Source organism: Fulmarus glacialis, unplaced genomic scaffold, assembly GCF_000690835.1.
Source record: "Fulmarus glacialis isolate BGI_N327 unplaced genomic scaffold, ASM69083v1 scaffold33577, whole genome shotgun sequence".
Taxonomy (NCBI): domain Eukaryota; kingdom Metazoa; phylum Chordata; class Aves; order Procellariiformes; family Procellariidae; genus Fulmarus; species Fulmarus glacialis.
This window is the reverse complement of record NW_009225660.1, coordinates 15,993-30,857: the sequence shown is the minus strand read 5'-3', so window position 1 is coordinate 30,857 and position 14,865 is coordinate 15,993. Positions and strand designations below refer to the sequence as shown.

General features: G+C 40.3%; 1 protein-coding gene across 3 annotated transcripts in view; it reads left to right on the top strand.

Moving 5' to 3' along the window:
- Positions 1 to 7,601, top strand: part of LOC104071609 (gamma-aminobutyric acid receptor subunit beta-3) — a 30,359-nt gene extending 22,758 nt beyond the window's left edge. For 2 of the 3 annotated variants that reach the window (XM_009582549.1, XM_009582550.1), the window contains one exon: positions 6,419 to 7,601. In XM_009582549.1, the coding sequence (XP_009580844.1) occupies positions 6,419 to 6,769 (351 nt within the window). In that variant the 3' untranslated portion in view covers positions 6,770 to 7,601. Of the gene's footprint in view, positions 1 to 3,008; positions 3,027 to 6,418 lie in introns of all 3 variants that reach the window. The other variant, XM_009582551.1, reaches the window with a different exon arrangement.
- The last annotated feature ends 7,264 nt before the right edge of the window (positions 7,602 to 14,865 follow it).

The window sequence follows — 14,865 nt, the reverse complement described above, 5'->3', positions numbered from 1 at the left end:
TCTGTGGAAAAACTGTCAGAAAAGAATAGGTAGCCTGTAAAAATGTTTTCCCTTGAAAACTGGTCGCCATTGTTACAAATCAGTTCTGTTTGTCCTGTTTGCATTGGCAGATTCAGCCTTCATTTGTAGCTCTCCGTGCACTTTCAGTTTTGCTACATAAATTGTTTCTTTTAAATAAGGCTCAGATACAGCCTAATTTATAACTAAATCAGCATGAGAGAGCTCTAAGGCAATGCTGTTTTCACTTGTTATTCGCTCTTGTGGTAGAGGCTACTGGCATAATCAGCTGGTGAGCATGTGTTTTGGACATTGCTCCTTCTGGGCCAATCCACAGAGGTTATGATTTGTTACAGTCCCCTGCTAAAAATATTGCTTCTTAGTTCAAGCTGTGGCAATTTACGTTTTCAGTTCGGTGGGACCAAAAGTTCAGCCCCAGGGTATCAATCAGGAGGGTAACTATCACACAAGCTTATTCAAGCTTCAACCCCCTGTGGCTGCCAGACATGTGGGAAGAGCTTCCTTTGAACAACAATAATCATAACCCTTTATAAAAAGGCCATTCTCGTCAGGCAGTTCCTGCATGGTTTTTTAGCTCTGGAGATTCCTGGCTCAAACCCCCGCTGTCGGCCAAGGCAGCAGCTTCCCGCCAGGCATTGCTGAGAATAGAGGCTCAGGCCACTTACGTCTACTTAGCGCTTTTAAAGAACTGTTAATTGTAGCAACCTTTCTCACAAGTGGGATTTTATTCTGAGAATTAATATCTTGGCTGCTGTGGCAGAATTATCACTCAGTTTAAATTGGAAAATACGAGAATAGCAAAGCTGCCAGTATTCTCCTGTGCATCTTCATCTTTCCTGGATACTTTTTTCGGTGCTGTTTTGAACAGTGGGATATTTCTGAAACATGAGCAGTGATGAGTATGTGCCAAGTTTTGAAAAATGTCTGTCAAGGGTGATGAGCACAGTTCTTGTGAGAAGAACTCTCGTCCCGAAGCGCTTACAATGGGGACGTTCGGTGTGCGCTGGGAGAGTCATGTGTGTACTAATTTTGTTACACAGCCACTTTGCACAAGTATGAATGGTGCAAATCCAGAGACGGTAATAAGGATTGTACATGCAGTCCATAGTACAGCCCAAAAATTGTAAGAATCCACAGACAATGTAAAATACAGGCGAAGGGATGACCATGCATTCGTTTCCTTTTCTTCGTCAGTTCAAATATACCAAGGTTAATTGTCAAACTCTGTTCTTACTTGGTGGACAGTGATACTAAGATGCAACTTCCTAATTTTTTTTATTCTTCATCCTTTCCTTTTTTTCCAAGATTTTTCCATCTTCCCAGTTCTGCTGGCTACCCTGAATTCATCTACTAGGCTGATATAATTGTCTCTTTCATTTTTTTGTGCTTATTAATTAATATAAACATATTACGACGGTAGTGAGAGAAGTATCAACTTTTAGACTCAGGGAGAACACTCAACACTATCATTTTTGTTGTGCTTGCAGTTTTAAATTATTTAAAAAATATCCAAGGCATAATGTGGTCAATGAGTTTTGCTTTAAGCACAGATAACACTTAGGGCCTGATTGCGTACTGTTCTACATGTTGGAAAGTCATTTATATGTGAGTAAAGAAGATGAAAACTGCTACCAGGTAGTTTGCCCTTTGCATAACCATAGATGTTTGCACCAGGGCAGATCAGGTGAGAATCAGGTAGCTGGAGTCTAGATTACAATTTCCACCAAAAATAATTTCCATTTTATTATAATTTTAAGGGGATATCTATTTTGTGGGATAATGTACTTGAATAGTAATTTTGCAAGACTAACTACAGAGACGGCTTTTCGTGCTGTTATTTAAACCCGCTATTTGCATTTATATTGCTTCATATGATGGAAAGTGTTTACATGGTATTTAAAAATTTGGGATTGATGAACTCCCAAACATACCTATGGGGTTTGAGCAAAATGTTTCCTCTCTTTCTTTTTGTGTAGTAGAGTGAAAGACTTATGAGGAAAAAGAGATTTCATTGTAAAGTACTCCTTAAAATTTATGGAATATTAAACAGAGAACTAAATGAACCTGAAATAATTCAGACACTACCTAATAGTAAATCAAACCTTACGGTAGTTTCCCAACCCTAGTAAAGTGTTTCCAAACTGGCATTAAAGCTGAAGTTTCCCAAGAATCTTGATTGGAGAAAGGTATTCAAGAGCAGCTCTTGGCTTGCATTTCTTTAAAAATATAATACTTAACATCTAAACGAGCCAGTAGCTTGTCTAGAATTAAGTAGTAGATTCAGGACTTTCCAGGTGTAAAAAGGGCGTTGAAGTTTCATATCTACAATGTACAACCCAAGTTGAGCCTATTGGAGATGTGGTGTTCTTCCAAGAGCAAGGACCAGAGGTTCTTTGTGAGCATTATCTTAATTCTCCTCTTTCTGGCTTCAGTTAGGTAAGTTATGGTCGTTTTTGTGTGATAACATTAGGCTGCTAGAGTCTTTGGGTTTTTTCTTTGAACTGTAACATGTATAGTTCAGAAATGGTGAACTTTCAAAAGTGAATCTGTTTTTGCGTGTATAAAATATCTCACGGCATGCAGGAGCTGTAGTTGTTCAGAGGGGGAAGGGGTGGGGGTTGACTAAAACTGATTCTGAAATAAGAGCACCAGTTTTGCATATTTGGATCCATGCTGATTCAGCAGGGACTTAATTAATGATTTGGTACTCAGCTGTTACCATCTGCTTTGATGAGCTCACTGGGAAACACTCCATGGAAACAACCAGCCCTGGCTTGTGTCGGGGAGGAGATGGGAGCACCGGCAGTGGAGACCACAGCGGGGAAACGGGAGTGAATGGCTTCAGGTGGAGCCACGGTCAGGCAGAAAGAAGACTACAGGAAGCATGGGGGCCCAGGGAGACAAGGGAAATCCTTAGGGTAGAGCAGGATGGTAAGGAGTGAGGGGAAATTGGCCAAATACACAACGTCATCTCTCTGATTTATAACAAGGTTCGAGAGCAAAGCCTGGTGTTCACACTTTAGGGAGAATTTCCAGTGCACAGACAGTGACATTTCTGTGCCAGGTGATAAAATTATATTCTACAGCTCATAAGGAGTAAAACTAAAGTTTTATCAAAGACATTGGCCTTGTTCGTCATGTGTAGCCATGACTGGCATCAGTTCAGCTGCTTTTCTTAATCTGTACCTGTACAGTTACCTGGAGTAACAGTTTCCCTGGAGCCACCAATCTGCACTCATAAAGTCATAGAATATCTCAAGTTGGAAGGGACCCATAAGGATCATCAAGTCCAAATCCCTGCAAGTCGTGGAGGATTTTGCCTTACCTGTATATTTGGCAAACATGAGTCGACTTGCACAAGATACCCTGCCATTATTGGTTTGCTTCTTTATTCATTGAGAGAGCTTGTGTACATTTGTCAAAGTCATTTAAATCATTGCTTAAATCATTCAGAAGTCATGCTTACGTGCAAATACTTTTTAACATGTTGCATGCATTAAGTATTCATACTTCACAACATCACTGTAAGATTGTCACAAAGTATTAGCATATATTGCTCTAACTTTGTTGAGAGCTTAGGTGGTTTATCCAAAACCTCTGAAGAAATCAATACAATTTGCAGGAATAGGTCTCAAGAATATCTGCAGACCAGAAGCCTGATTGCAATTTCTGCAGACCTCTTCTTCTCTCCATCTGCTCCTTCCTTGTATTTGACATGCAAGTCTGTTGCTCTGTTAACAAAGAGATGCATTTCAAAAGTATGTTTCCAAAGATGTCTCATTTGATATTTTGAGAAAATATATGCTGTCGTACAACCTCATAGGACATGATGGTATGTTCAGACAAAGCATTTACACAAACGTTGCAACTTTCTTGACCACCTTTCTGGTTTGATTTATAGATGCAGTGACGAGCAGTGAAAAGTGGCAGCATCATCAGCAGATCAGAGGCAGAAGCTACGTTAGGGTGGCATGTAAGGTTGGCAGATAAGGTGAAGCAGGCTATGCGGTGTGATGAAATACGTGGAATCAAATGAATACTTTTCTTGGGCAGGAGAAGCTTGAACACATAGATGTACCCTCCAGAATACAAGCTTTCAGCTGACACCTCACTTACAAAAATCCAGGGCTCGGTGTTGAAGGACAAAATACCCGTGGACAGGCTAATGTCTGTAGATATGTAGGTGGCAGACAGAGTCAGAGTAGGAGAGATCATGGAAAGAGCAGCTGACATCTGTAGTGGTGGACAGAAAGGGAGTAGAGACCTGCAAGGGGAAGGCAGTGCTGTCAGGGTGGAGCCCGGCAAAATGGCCTCTGCTGGGGCATTTTTAGTAAGCTGAAGGACATTTCTCAAAGCCTGGGAGGAGATGGGAAGGGAGATGACATGTGACGCCGTGGGGGCCTGGATGAGAGATTTAGTTTGAAGCTTCGTAAGGAAGATTCAGATTGTGGAGATACTTTACACAATGCTGTTACAAATCCTGATCATAATTTGTACTCTTTGTGAAAAAAAAACAGAGAAAACGGAATCAGTTTTTTTCAGAGACCACCATAAGTAGTGATGATAGCCATGGCTGTATTTTACAGCTGTGTGTATTCCCTGGTTACAGATACTGCTCAACAGCATGAACTCGTTTCTACAAACCTCAAGCTCATACTTTTGTACCCAATGGGTTTCTGCCATGGGGAAAATAAATTCTTCTTAATCACCACTGAGGCTTCTCCATCCCATTATTTCGGTTCACGTTGTTTATTTTTATTTATAGGCACTCATCAGCATAATGTACTGTTGCCTACAACAGCAGGATTTGTTGGATACCTTAGGGTCTTCTTTTCTACTTGCCTGTATGTCGTTCATAGCATTTTATATTCTTTTTCCATTTGCAAGAAGCTTGGCAAAGCATTACTGATATACTACCATAATTGTTTTCACTGAGAAAAGATAAGCTGTAGCATCAATAATTGATGAAAGAAATGTCCATTTTACAGAATTTTAACAAGATGATTGAAAAGAGCTAAATGCATATGGACAGACACATAGCTACGCATACTTTTAATGCATCACACAAAGCTTGCAAAGGACGTGGTACCAGATGACTGTATAAACTTCAAAAGGCCATGACAATAGTGTGTTTTCTCAACCACTTTTAAACAGATGCTTCTAGGATGAGATACTCAACTGCTGCACAGTTAACTTGGCTAGATCATGTGGCAGGTTAGAAAAATGTATTAATTGCAGGATGAGTTGTGGATGAATAAATTGTGTACGTAAAACTGGAAGTTGTCCTGTATGGCATGATTCACTATCTATTTCTGACATGGAGAACTGAGTTCACTTGAACAGAGTCACACGTGTGTTAACTGGCTGAAAATACCCAGTACAGAGCATTTATTTTACATTCAGACATTATTTTCCTTTCGCAAAAGCAGGCAGGAAGATTGGAGCTGATCCCTGCATCAGCTGTCTTCTCTGCCTGTCTTCTCTGCCGTGCAGGGCATGGGGCACAAGGCGATGTGGTGCTCCACTGCTGAAGCTACCAAATACTTACTAAAACAGCATCGTTTGGGACTGCGCGTCAGTGCCACTCATGGGAACTGGAAGATTTTCTGGATTGAAGGAGCTGTACCCAACTGTGCTGCTCCTCCTCTATCAGTACTCGGGGGACTAGAGAGTCTGGACTAGAATTTAAGGACTCTAAATGATCATAACTTTCCACTTATTTACTGCAAATGGCATTGCGTTCCTCACCTGTGCTCAACACTGTACTCACCACCTCTTGGATATGGAGGTGGAAGGGAAGAGTGCCACCTGTTTCCTCAGTTTGGCAGCTTTCTTCCTTGTCTAAGTTCATTGCTTTTTAAGATCACTTTATCCAAGCGGAAGAGCCCTGCAGCTAAGCATTGCCATGATTGCAAAACTGTGCAAATGTCTTTGGAAGGAAAAGTTTAAGAGAGAAGTTGTAAATAAGCTCTGTGATTCCAGATGTCAGCAGGTCAGAACTATTCGTGTGATTTTAGCAAACATCACATGGAGGTAGCAGAGAGAGAATCCATCCCTTACCCTCTCCCTCCACCGCCAGCAACGTAGAGATTTCACTGAACTACACCGTCCTTTAAAATGCGTCTGGTTTAGAGGGAGAGGAAAATGATTGGGTTTGCCAAATATGGTTTTGTACTGGGTATTGGTAGTATGATGATAACCCTCTTTGTAAAAGTATTTAAGTACTTGTCTAATTTTAAGCAGCTGAGTATTGCCATTTTTTTCGAAGATTATCACATGCTTAAAATGAATACATGCTTTCTTAAAATATGTATGGGTTTGGAGATTTAAATACACCCACGTTCTGCTGATAGATGTCAAGTCTTTTGAAACAATTTGTATTTCTGTTTTTGCCCCCTAGGTGGACACCCATGGAAACATTCTGCTAACATCACTTGAAATTCACAACGAGGTGGCAAGCAACGAGGTCACCACCAGCATTACGGATGCCCGAAATTCAACGATATCCTTTGACAACTCAGGAATCCAGTACAGAAAACAAAGCTCACATCGCGAAAGCCTTGGAAGGCGTTCGTCAGAAAGAACAGGCTCCCACAGCAAGAGGGGCCATTTACGAAGAAGGTCTTCGCAATTGAAAATAAAAATCCCTGATCTAACAGATGTGAATGCCATCGATAGATGGTCAAGAATGGTGTTTCCATTCACATTTTCTCTTTTCAACTTAATTTACTGGCTATACTATGTTAACTGAGTGACTGAACTTTTTTAAAGGACTTCAATTATAACAAGTGAAGTACTACTTGCCTGCAGAGTTTATATATATATTTATACTTATAAATATATATATATATGAACTTTTACTATGTAGACCATACTCATGTATGTGTGAATACATATAGCAAAGAATTGTGTGTATATAAAAGCACACACTGCAAAGCAAAAGTGTATGTATGCACACACACATGTACACATTCGTTCTGAGGTTATGGACACTTTAACATAGAATGCATTTCAGAGGAACTTTTTAAATCAAAAGGCAGGTGTCGTCAAAACAACAAGCCTTGAGAAAGTAAGTGTTGTATATTATCACTGCAAAACTTGGATTGTCATAGGAATTTTCGAACAGCTGTAATCGTGTATAAAGTCAGTATTTAGTAACATTGTTTGTAAATGCTGCCATACACACTAATCATAAAGTGGTAGAGTTACACTGGTAAGTTTAAAGTAAGTCATTTATATTGCAGATCCATCAACTACGATTTCATCAAGCCAAATTTACTTTTCTGTGCTAAAATTCCTTGGGTTTATATATGTCATAATATATGTTATATATGTTATGACATATATAAACCCAGTCCTGAATGGGCATCGTTTTTAATGATCTCTTGCTTTCTCTTCTGCAGTGAGCAAGCTGATCATGGGAGCGTTGCTCTAGGTCTTTGGAGACATATACATGTTCATAATATTTCAAACAAGCATTTTAAGTGTCCATCAACAGTGAAACGAATCTTTTGTAAGTACTGTAATTGTACAGCACATTTTCCTTCCCTTGGACTGGTTCCAGCTGCCATGTCATTTTGAAAGAGAACAGCACATTTTTAGTATAATTTAGCTGAGAATTCAACTACTGTCAATGTGTTCTACATCTGCTGTAGATTTAAAGATTGTTATTCCAGTGAAAGCGTAGAAGATGTCTCAGGTTATTTGCTACTTCGACATGAAACCACCTAGCTGTAGCCTTTTTTAAACATGCATTCACATTATTTAACATTCTTATAACATTGTATGTTAATGTAAATATATATTTGCATAATATGCATATAAGTATATTTTCTCAATATTTTTCTTCCCTGTGCTTGCTATCGTGACCGCATGCTATGTCATATTTTTGTTTCTGTGATGTTACAACTTTTTATTCTCTAGAATTGAGCAAATAGAACACTTCCGATACTTTGATTCAGTAATGGAGCATTTTCATATTTTATTTATATACTGAAAGTATATACACGTACACTTATCAAGCTAGTGTGCTGCAGTCACAGATCACAAGAGGTAGTTTTGTTTCAACATCAACTATGTTCAAACATATCTTTCATGCAAATGTGACCACTTTGGTTTTCATCCCAATTCATTCCCTCACCAAGATTCCAACTTTTTTCAGTCTAGTAGATTGTAGTCGTCAAGGTATGCCAATTTCAGATCTGTAAACTTAATTTGTTATTTATCAGCACTAAACCTTTCTAAAGAAAAGAAGATATATTTTTTGTAAACAGTGTTTCTATCATGTACATTCACAAATAACAACAGATACAGTAGCATAAATAGATCTAAAAAAAAATAATTCAGGTGTGGCCCCGCATGTAGGATTCCTCTGGACAGCGATGGGAATTTTTGGCAGATAGAGAGCTTTGGATGCTCATTAGAGACGTCTATGGGAGAAAAATGTGTGGATATGCATCTATCAAAAACACCAAGAAGGGATGAAACTGAAAAGGCTGCCTTGGCTGTGTAACGACCCGTGTTCTTGCTAGTACTTGGTTTATCTGTGAGTAGAGCAATGGTACTAGTGTTGCTGCCATTGTTGTGGTTTAACCCCTCAAACTAACTCTACCCCAGCCAAAACCAGCACAGCCATGTACGGTCCGTTACTGTTCCCACCCCTGGCTATTTGCAGCTGAATTGTAAAACTTTGCTCTGGGCTGAAAATCAGCATGGAGAACCTGGGTTGCAAGGTCTGTATTGTAATCCCATCCTTGGGGCTGCTCCTTGAGCAGGGCTCCGCACAGCTGCCTTGCAGCAAAGCTGCAATGCGATCCCCGGCTGGTAGCGTTCACCGTAACCCCGGCTGCCGGCGCGTGCAGGATCAGCACCGCAGTCTTGCTGCATCCTTGGCAGTGGCGCAAAGTGGCTGTAACTGCAGTTTTTAAGCACTGTATCTGCAGACAACTCTACGGTATGAAGAGCCTCGAAGGAACCTGTATAGCTAGAGCAGAAAAACTTGGTTTTTAAAAGCTCCTCAGTATTAGCTCCCATTGGTAAACCACAATGTATTATGAGCTCTCTAGTATCTCTTCAAACTGTGAAGGGATTATAGAGCACATTGTCATCATTATAATCAAAGTAACTAAACAATTAACACCCTCCCAAAGTACATATTTGGTAGAATTGTTGAAAAGCCCTCCTAAGTTTTTATCCTAGTAACAAAATATAATTAAACAAAAAAATCTGATTATAATAAAACTTAAAAATGGTAGGCTTTGCTTTAGCAAAATTACCCTAATGAAACAATCTTCAAGCAAGTCTTTCAGTAAGTGCCCTAAAGAACTACCTTGAAAAATGGGATTCAAGAAGAGAGTGGTCCCACCCTGATGATTTAATCACAGTTCTCTCTTTTCTTCAAGCCCCAGCTCCTAGAAATCGTGTGGTCAGGCAGAGATCTTCAACAAGAAGAAGAGACTTTTTAGTTGTGATAGAAATGTGTACTCCAAATCCCACTGAAATCAGTTCTTCAGTGGCTTCAGCCAGGATTTTCAAGCAGACGGAAAATTACTGTCTGGCCAGAGCGTAGAGGCAATGTGCATTTTCGGGACCCTGCGTGGGCAAGAGAACTGAGTCTCTGAGTACTCTCCCTCTCTTACCCTTTGCACAACTGGAGGGTGGTGTGTTACTGCAGCCCCCTTCATGAAACCGTACTCCTCACCTTGCCTCTCATCGCAAAAAGTGGCCAGTTGCACATTTCAGCTTTTTCACGAGATTCCGTTTTCATCAGTCTAGTTGAGTTCCATGGGGCACAAGCAGCTTGAACCTTGAACAAATCCAAGTCTTGGTTTGACTTGAAAAAAGCCAGGAAATTCTCACTTAAGGTTAACACTTCATCTTTAACACGCATTTTTGTGCCTTTTTTTGCCAATTCCCTTCCTCCAGTCCCAGCACCACTTCTTACACACAGACACACACAGACACACACACACAACCATGTGTTAAGAACAGTGTTTGCCTTGACTTCCCATTTTCTGGCTCTTGTCCCTTAATGCTGGCTGCAGTATATGATTTTAACCATAGATGTCTTTAAGACTAAAAATGGTAATTTCAACCAAATTGCACCAGAGTAATGTATTTCGTAGCTAATTAACTCCTTTCTAACTCAACACTACTATAAATAACACTTACACATCATTTGTTTGTAAAAGGCATTAAAAAAAAGAAAACTGGAACTATCTTGTGTTATAGCCCAAAGGGTCAATAAACAGCAGAAATATTATGGTGGTTTAAGTTGATTTCATCCCATTGTAAAGATAAACTAAAACCCAGTCTTTTTTGCTGAAGGCACATCTATGTATTTTTGGTATTCTTCAGCAGTGAAAAAAAAAAAGAATAGTAAAATGGAATGATGAAGAGATGCTTTATGAAAATATTGATAAATGAATATTCATTTATTAAAAAGGATTTAAAGATCAATTGCTTACTTTTTTTCCTGGGGATGGAGCGAGTATGACGACTGTGTGTTTGGCTAAATTTTAATGTTTAATTACGTGTTAAATATCATGTAATGGTTAGTCTTACACAATTTTAAAGAAAAAAAAACACATGAAAACATTTCCTTGTCGACACACAAGGAGCAAAAGGGATTCTTAAGCATTAAACTACTGTATTTCATAGTGTTTTCTATGGTAGATTAAGGAAGAGGGAAAAACTACATCCATTGGCTTAGCAAGATTCTTAATGGCAAACCAACCTCTCTTCAGGCTGGGGCATTGCCTCTTAAGAGCAGAAAGTTTGTCCTCTGCTTTATATGAAAGCTCTACCCGCCCAGGAGGCAAAAGAGCTTTTGATAGCACAACAAGGCAGTGGTGTCCTGTTTGTTTCATTCATCAAGTCATAAATATTTCAAAACCAAACCAAAAAAACTTTCTCCAGCTATGCTAATTGTATCAGGAATGCTAATTGTGTTCATTACACTTTTTATTGCTAAGTATTAGTAAGTTATTTTAGAGGAGTCAGAATAGGGACAGATTCCGAGAGGGGTTTTTGAAGTCATCTTGACAGTAGTTCACCAACCCCTTCCCCCAAAACTAAAAAATACCCTGAAGATTTGGAAAGCAGACAGTCCTTAAACCCAATTGCCGTGCTTTGCATTGGAATAAGCTGTCACATGCTTGCTTAAATCTCATCGTAGCTAATGATACATGTCACAACTTTTGGGAGTAGATAAAATATTCAGCACCGTAGATGTGATTGCAAGGCCTTTGAAGTCAACAGAAAGGCTCCCTCTGATTTCAGCACATTTCTGCTCACTTTTAGCAACGCTTCCCAGATCATAGGTAACATCTATTATCTATTTATTCCAGTCCAGCCCGTCTTGTAGAGTAGGAAAAATTAATGATGTACCAAGCTTAGTTTTCTGCTTGGGAATATCTGGTAAGAGATGTATTTCTTTGTGTGTTTTGGAGCTGATGTATGGATAAACATTATCAATTAATTGCTTAAGTACTACTCATTATATTAAAGGAGTTCAGGTTCTAGTAGAAATAATTGGCTGTTTTCCCCAAATAAATATGGTCCTATTAGTATCAAGACTATTTCCACAGATGTTGGTTTTATAGTCACGACTGTCAAAACAGCAAATGCTACCTGCTAATAGAAGTACAGCAGACAGCTGAAAACTAAAGGCAGTGGGAATCCCAGGGCTTCTCTGAACTGTTTTGGAGCAAAGAATCTCTCATAAGTACCTTCAAACTCCTCCAAATATAGAGTCTGAGATTTTCTAAAATTATTTCAGATTTTGGGTGTTTAATTTATGTGGTTCTTATAGCTTGTGATGGCCTGACTTGCAGACTCGGACACACACTGAAAATCAGGCCCTTTGGCAGCTTACCCAACATACAGCATCACTTGTCATACTTGAAAACTAAAGCCATGTGGATGGGATATGTAATAATACAAAAAGAAAAACTACTGCCCTTAAAATCAGCCAGAGTTTAAATTATTGCCTAATTAACTGAACTTTAGGTAATGCTTAAGCAAGCACAATATTTGTTTGGACGATGTCGCTTACTTTTGCAATGTGTATGCGGTATGCCTTTGTCCCAGCATCGCAGCCTTATTTAGATTAGCAGGTTTTGTTCTGCACTGGAAACAAGGGAAAATCCAAAAAGTGGCTGCTCAGGCCACTTTTGCCCCTGCACTGCATACCTCCCTAGACAGAGCTCCCCAAGGCCACTCGGGTCCCTGCTCTGAACCCTCCTCGGAGGCACGGATCTCTCTCCTTTGACTCCAGAGGGAGCCTTAGGCTAAACTCTGAATTATCCCCCAGCTTACCACCAGCAGTTGGCTTCTTTCAGATGTTATTGCTCCTGCTGCGGACACCTGAAGATAAAGTAGCTATTATCCTAGCTGGCAGAAGCACACTGGCAAACAGCCTGTGTACTCGGGGCTATGATACATCATGGTAATCTTTAGGTTATTCGTTCTAATATCGTATTAAAATATATTTCAGTTTATGTTTTAGCCTTCAAGAATTAACACACTTGTCTCCAGGTGCTGATGCTTTTTACATGAATGTACTTGGGAGTCTGGGACAGAGCATGGGGAGTTTTCTGAAGACTTTGAATCCGTTCAGCAGCACTCCCCTGGGCATTTCCTTCGTCCTTCATCCATATCACAGGTCAGAGTTTACATTACCCCCGTGCTAGGTTAACCACCCATCTAGAGGTTACCGAGAGCTCAAGCCTGCAGCCGTCTGCTGCCAAGTGATGACTTGCTCAGCTGTACCATTAGATCTTCTGCTTGTTAGAAAGTGTCTCACAGATCAGACGCTATATTTGTCTAACAACTAACTGCTGCTTCACACTTCCTCCATCTAAAATGCCAGCGCTGCTGCTAGAGACCCCATTTTCCCATCCTCTGAAAATTACTAGAAAAAGGGGAATTTGCAGGCTGTCAGGCAATTAAGAACCTCTGTCCGTACACACAGGCTCAGATTTTCCTTCAGGGAAAGAAGGGACAGAAGTAATTTGGTACAAAATTCCTCCTGCCTAGGGCTACTCTTAAGAGTTTGCAGTCCAAAACACCAGTAATGTAGGTAGATGCAAAAGTATTTAAAATTGCTAGCAATGAAGTCTTTCTGTCCTTTTTCTTCCAGGGATATTTAATGTGAAAGGCACAAACAATTGCGGGAGAGGAACCAGCACACAGTAAATCTCCCAGTGCAGGCAGCCCCGGAGCTAGGCTGGAGTCAGGCACTTGTGCTCCTCTTGCTTTCAAAGGTCTTTCTTCTTGGCTGAGCAGCTGGAGAGTGTTGAAGGGAATTCCAAGATCAGCTGAGAACGGTCCCGGGACATGATCCAGAGCACCCTTCGGGCAAGTGCTCTAGGCATCTGCCTCTGATGTAAAGAGCTGACAAAAGCACTGCATCTAGATGCGTCTTGGAGGGGAGCCTCCTGTTGTGAAAAGGCTTTGGGTGCCAGGCAGATATCTGAGTGCCTCCAAGGCATGGATTCTCCCCAAGCTCTGTATTTCCTGCCGCTGTTCCTGGACAGTTGCATGCTGGACGTGCTGCTTTGCCCTTCAGAGATGCCTAATTCCCCTCCCGCTGCAGAGGACACATGGGCTGAATTCATTCCATCTCACACGGCACATTTGTCTGAGGCACCCAGTTAGTCCCTCAGTCATTATAGACCCTATTTATAACCAACAGAAATACATACTATCATCCCGAGGGCTATTTAAAGCCCACACCTGGAGTTCCAAGCCAACATTTTTAGTTTTAATTCTTTGACTAGCTGCAAAACCAGCCTCCAGAGAAACTTGTGAGTGATGACAGAGGGAACTGTGTGTGCAGCAGTGCTCTGCAGCTGGAGTTGCTGTGCTTGAAGTTTGCACGTGGCGAGGAGAGCAAGAGAGAAATAAGGCCAGAGAAATGGAAATAATTCCTACACTTGCCTAGATTTATAATGTTTTGGACTAAACTGTTTCAGTTGCAGGTGACAGAAGACATCCTGCGATGCGAGTGATCCCATATCACGGTCAACGCTTGGTCCCACTCACCTCCCCTTCGGTATCGGTGAGAGCAAAGTGTGGGCTTACAACTTTGGCTGGAAACTCAGGACCATGTTGGCTGTTGGGAAATAACTTCTGATTACTTATTGGAATTGGAAAACTGTGACATGACTTCATTTGCAAATGAGAACAATTTCAACACACATTTTCCCGTGAACTTAAAACTCCTGATTTTGCCTTATTCTAAGCTGGAAGCATATACAACTGCACATAGTGCAAAGTATTAATAGCGAAACAATCTAAAGGATACCCATAACCTGCTGTTACTGCTTGGGTATGATCTAAAATACCATCAGCAATTACATTTGCAAAGTATGCTTAGTTTATAATGGCACTGATTAGGTATTCTATATGGGCAGTTCATAGAGGATACTTCCATGTATCTCATTTGCTTTGACAAGGCAGTTTTTGGTGAAGCCAATGCTGGAACAATTTCCTAATGACCTCACTGATGTTAAATTTCTTTTGATCATCATTTCTTGAAGACCTGTAACATTCTGAATGCAGATGACAGTTTTGACATTCACAAAGATGTAGGTTTAATTACCATCTTGATTACTTGAGCTGGAAAGCCAGATGCCTAAATATCATGAAAGGTCAAGTAGAACAAATCCTGATAGTTGGTATCTTTCAGCGTTAGAAACGTTGCTTGGATTGGAAGGTGACTTAAAAAATAATAACAAGTAATTGGAAAATAAAGGGCTTTTTTCTTTGCGCAACTCTCTTCCTGCATGAAGAGTTGTTTATACATTGTTTAAACAAGAATCTGGGCCTGAAAGATGCAGGAAT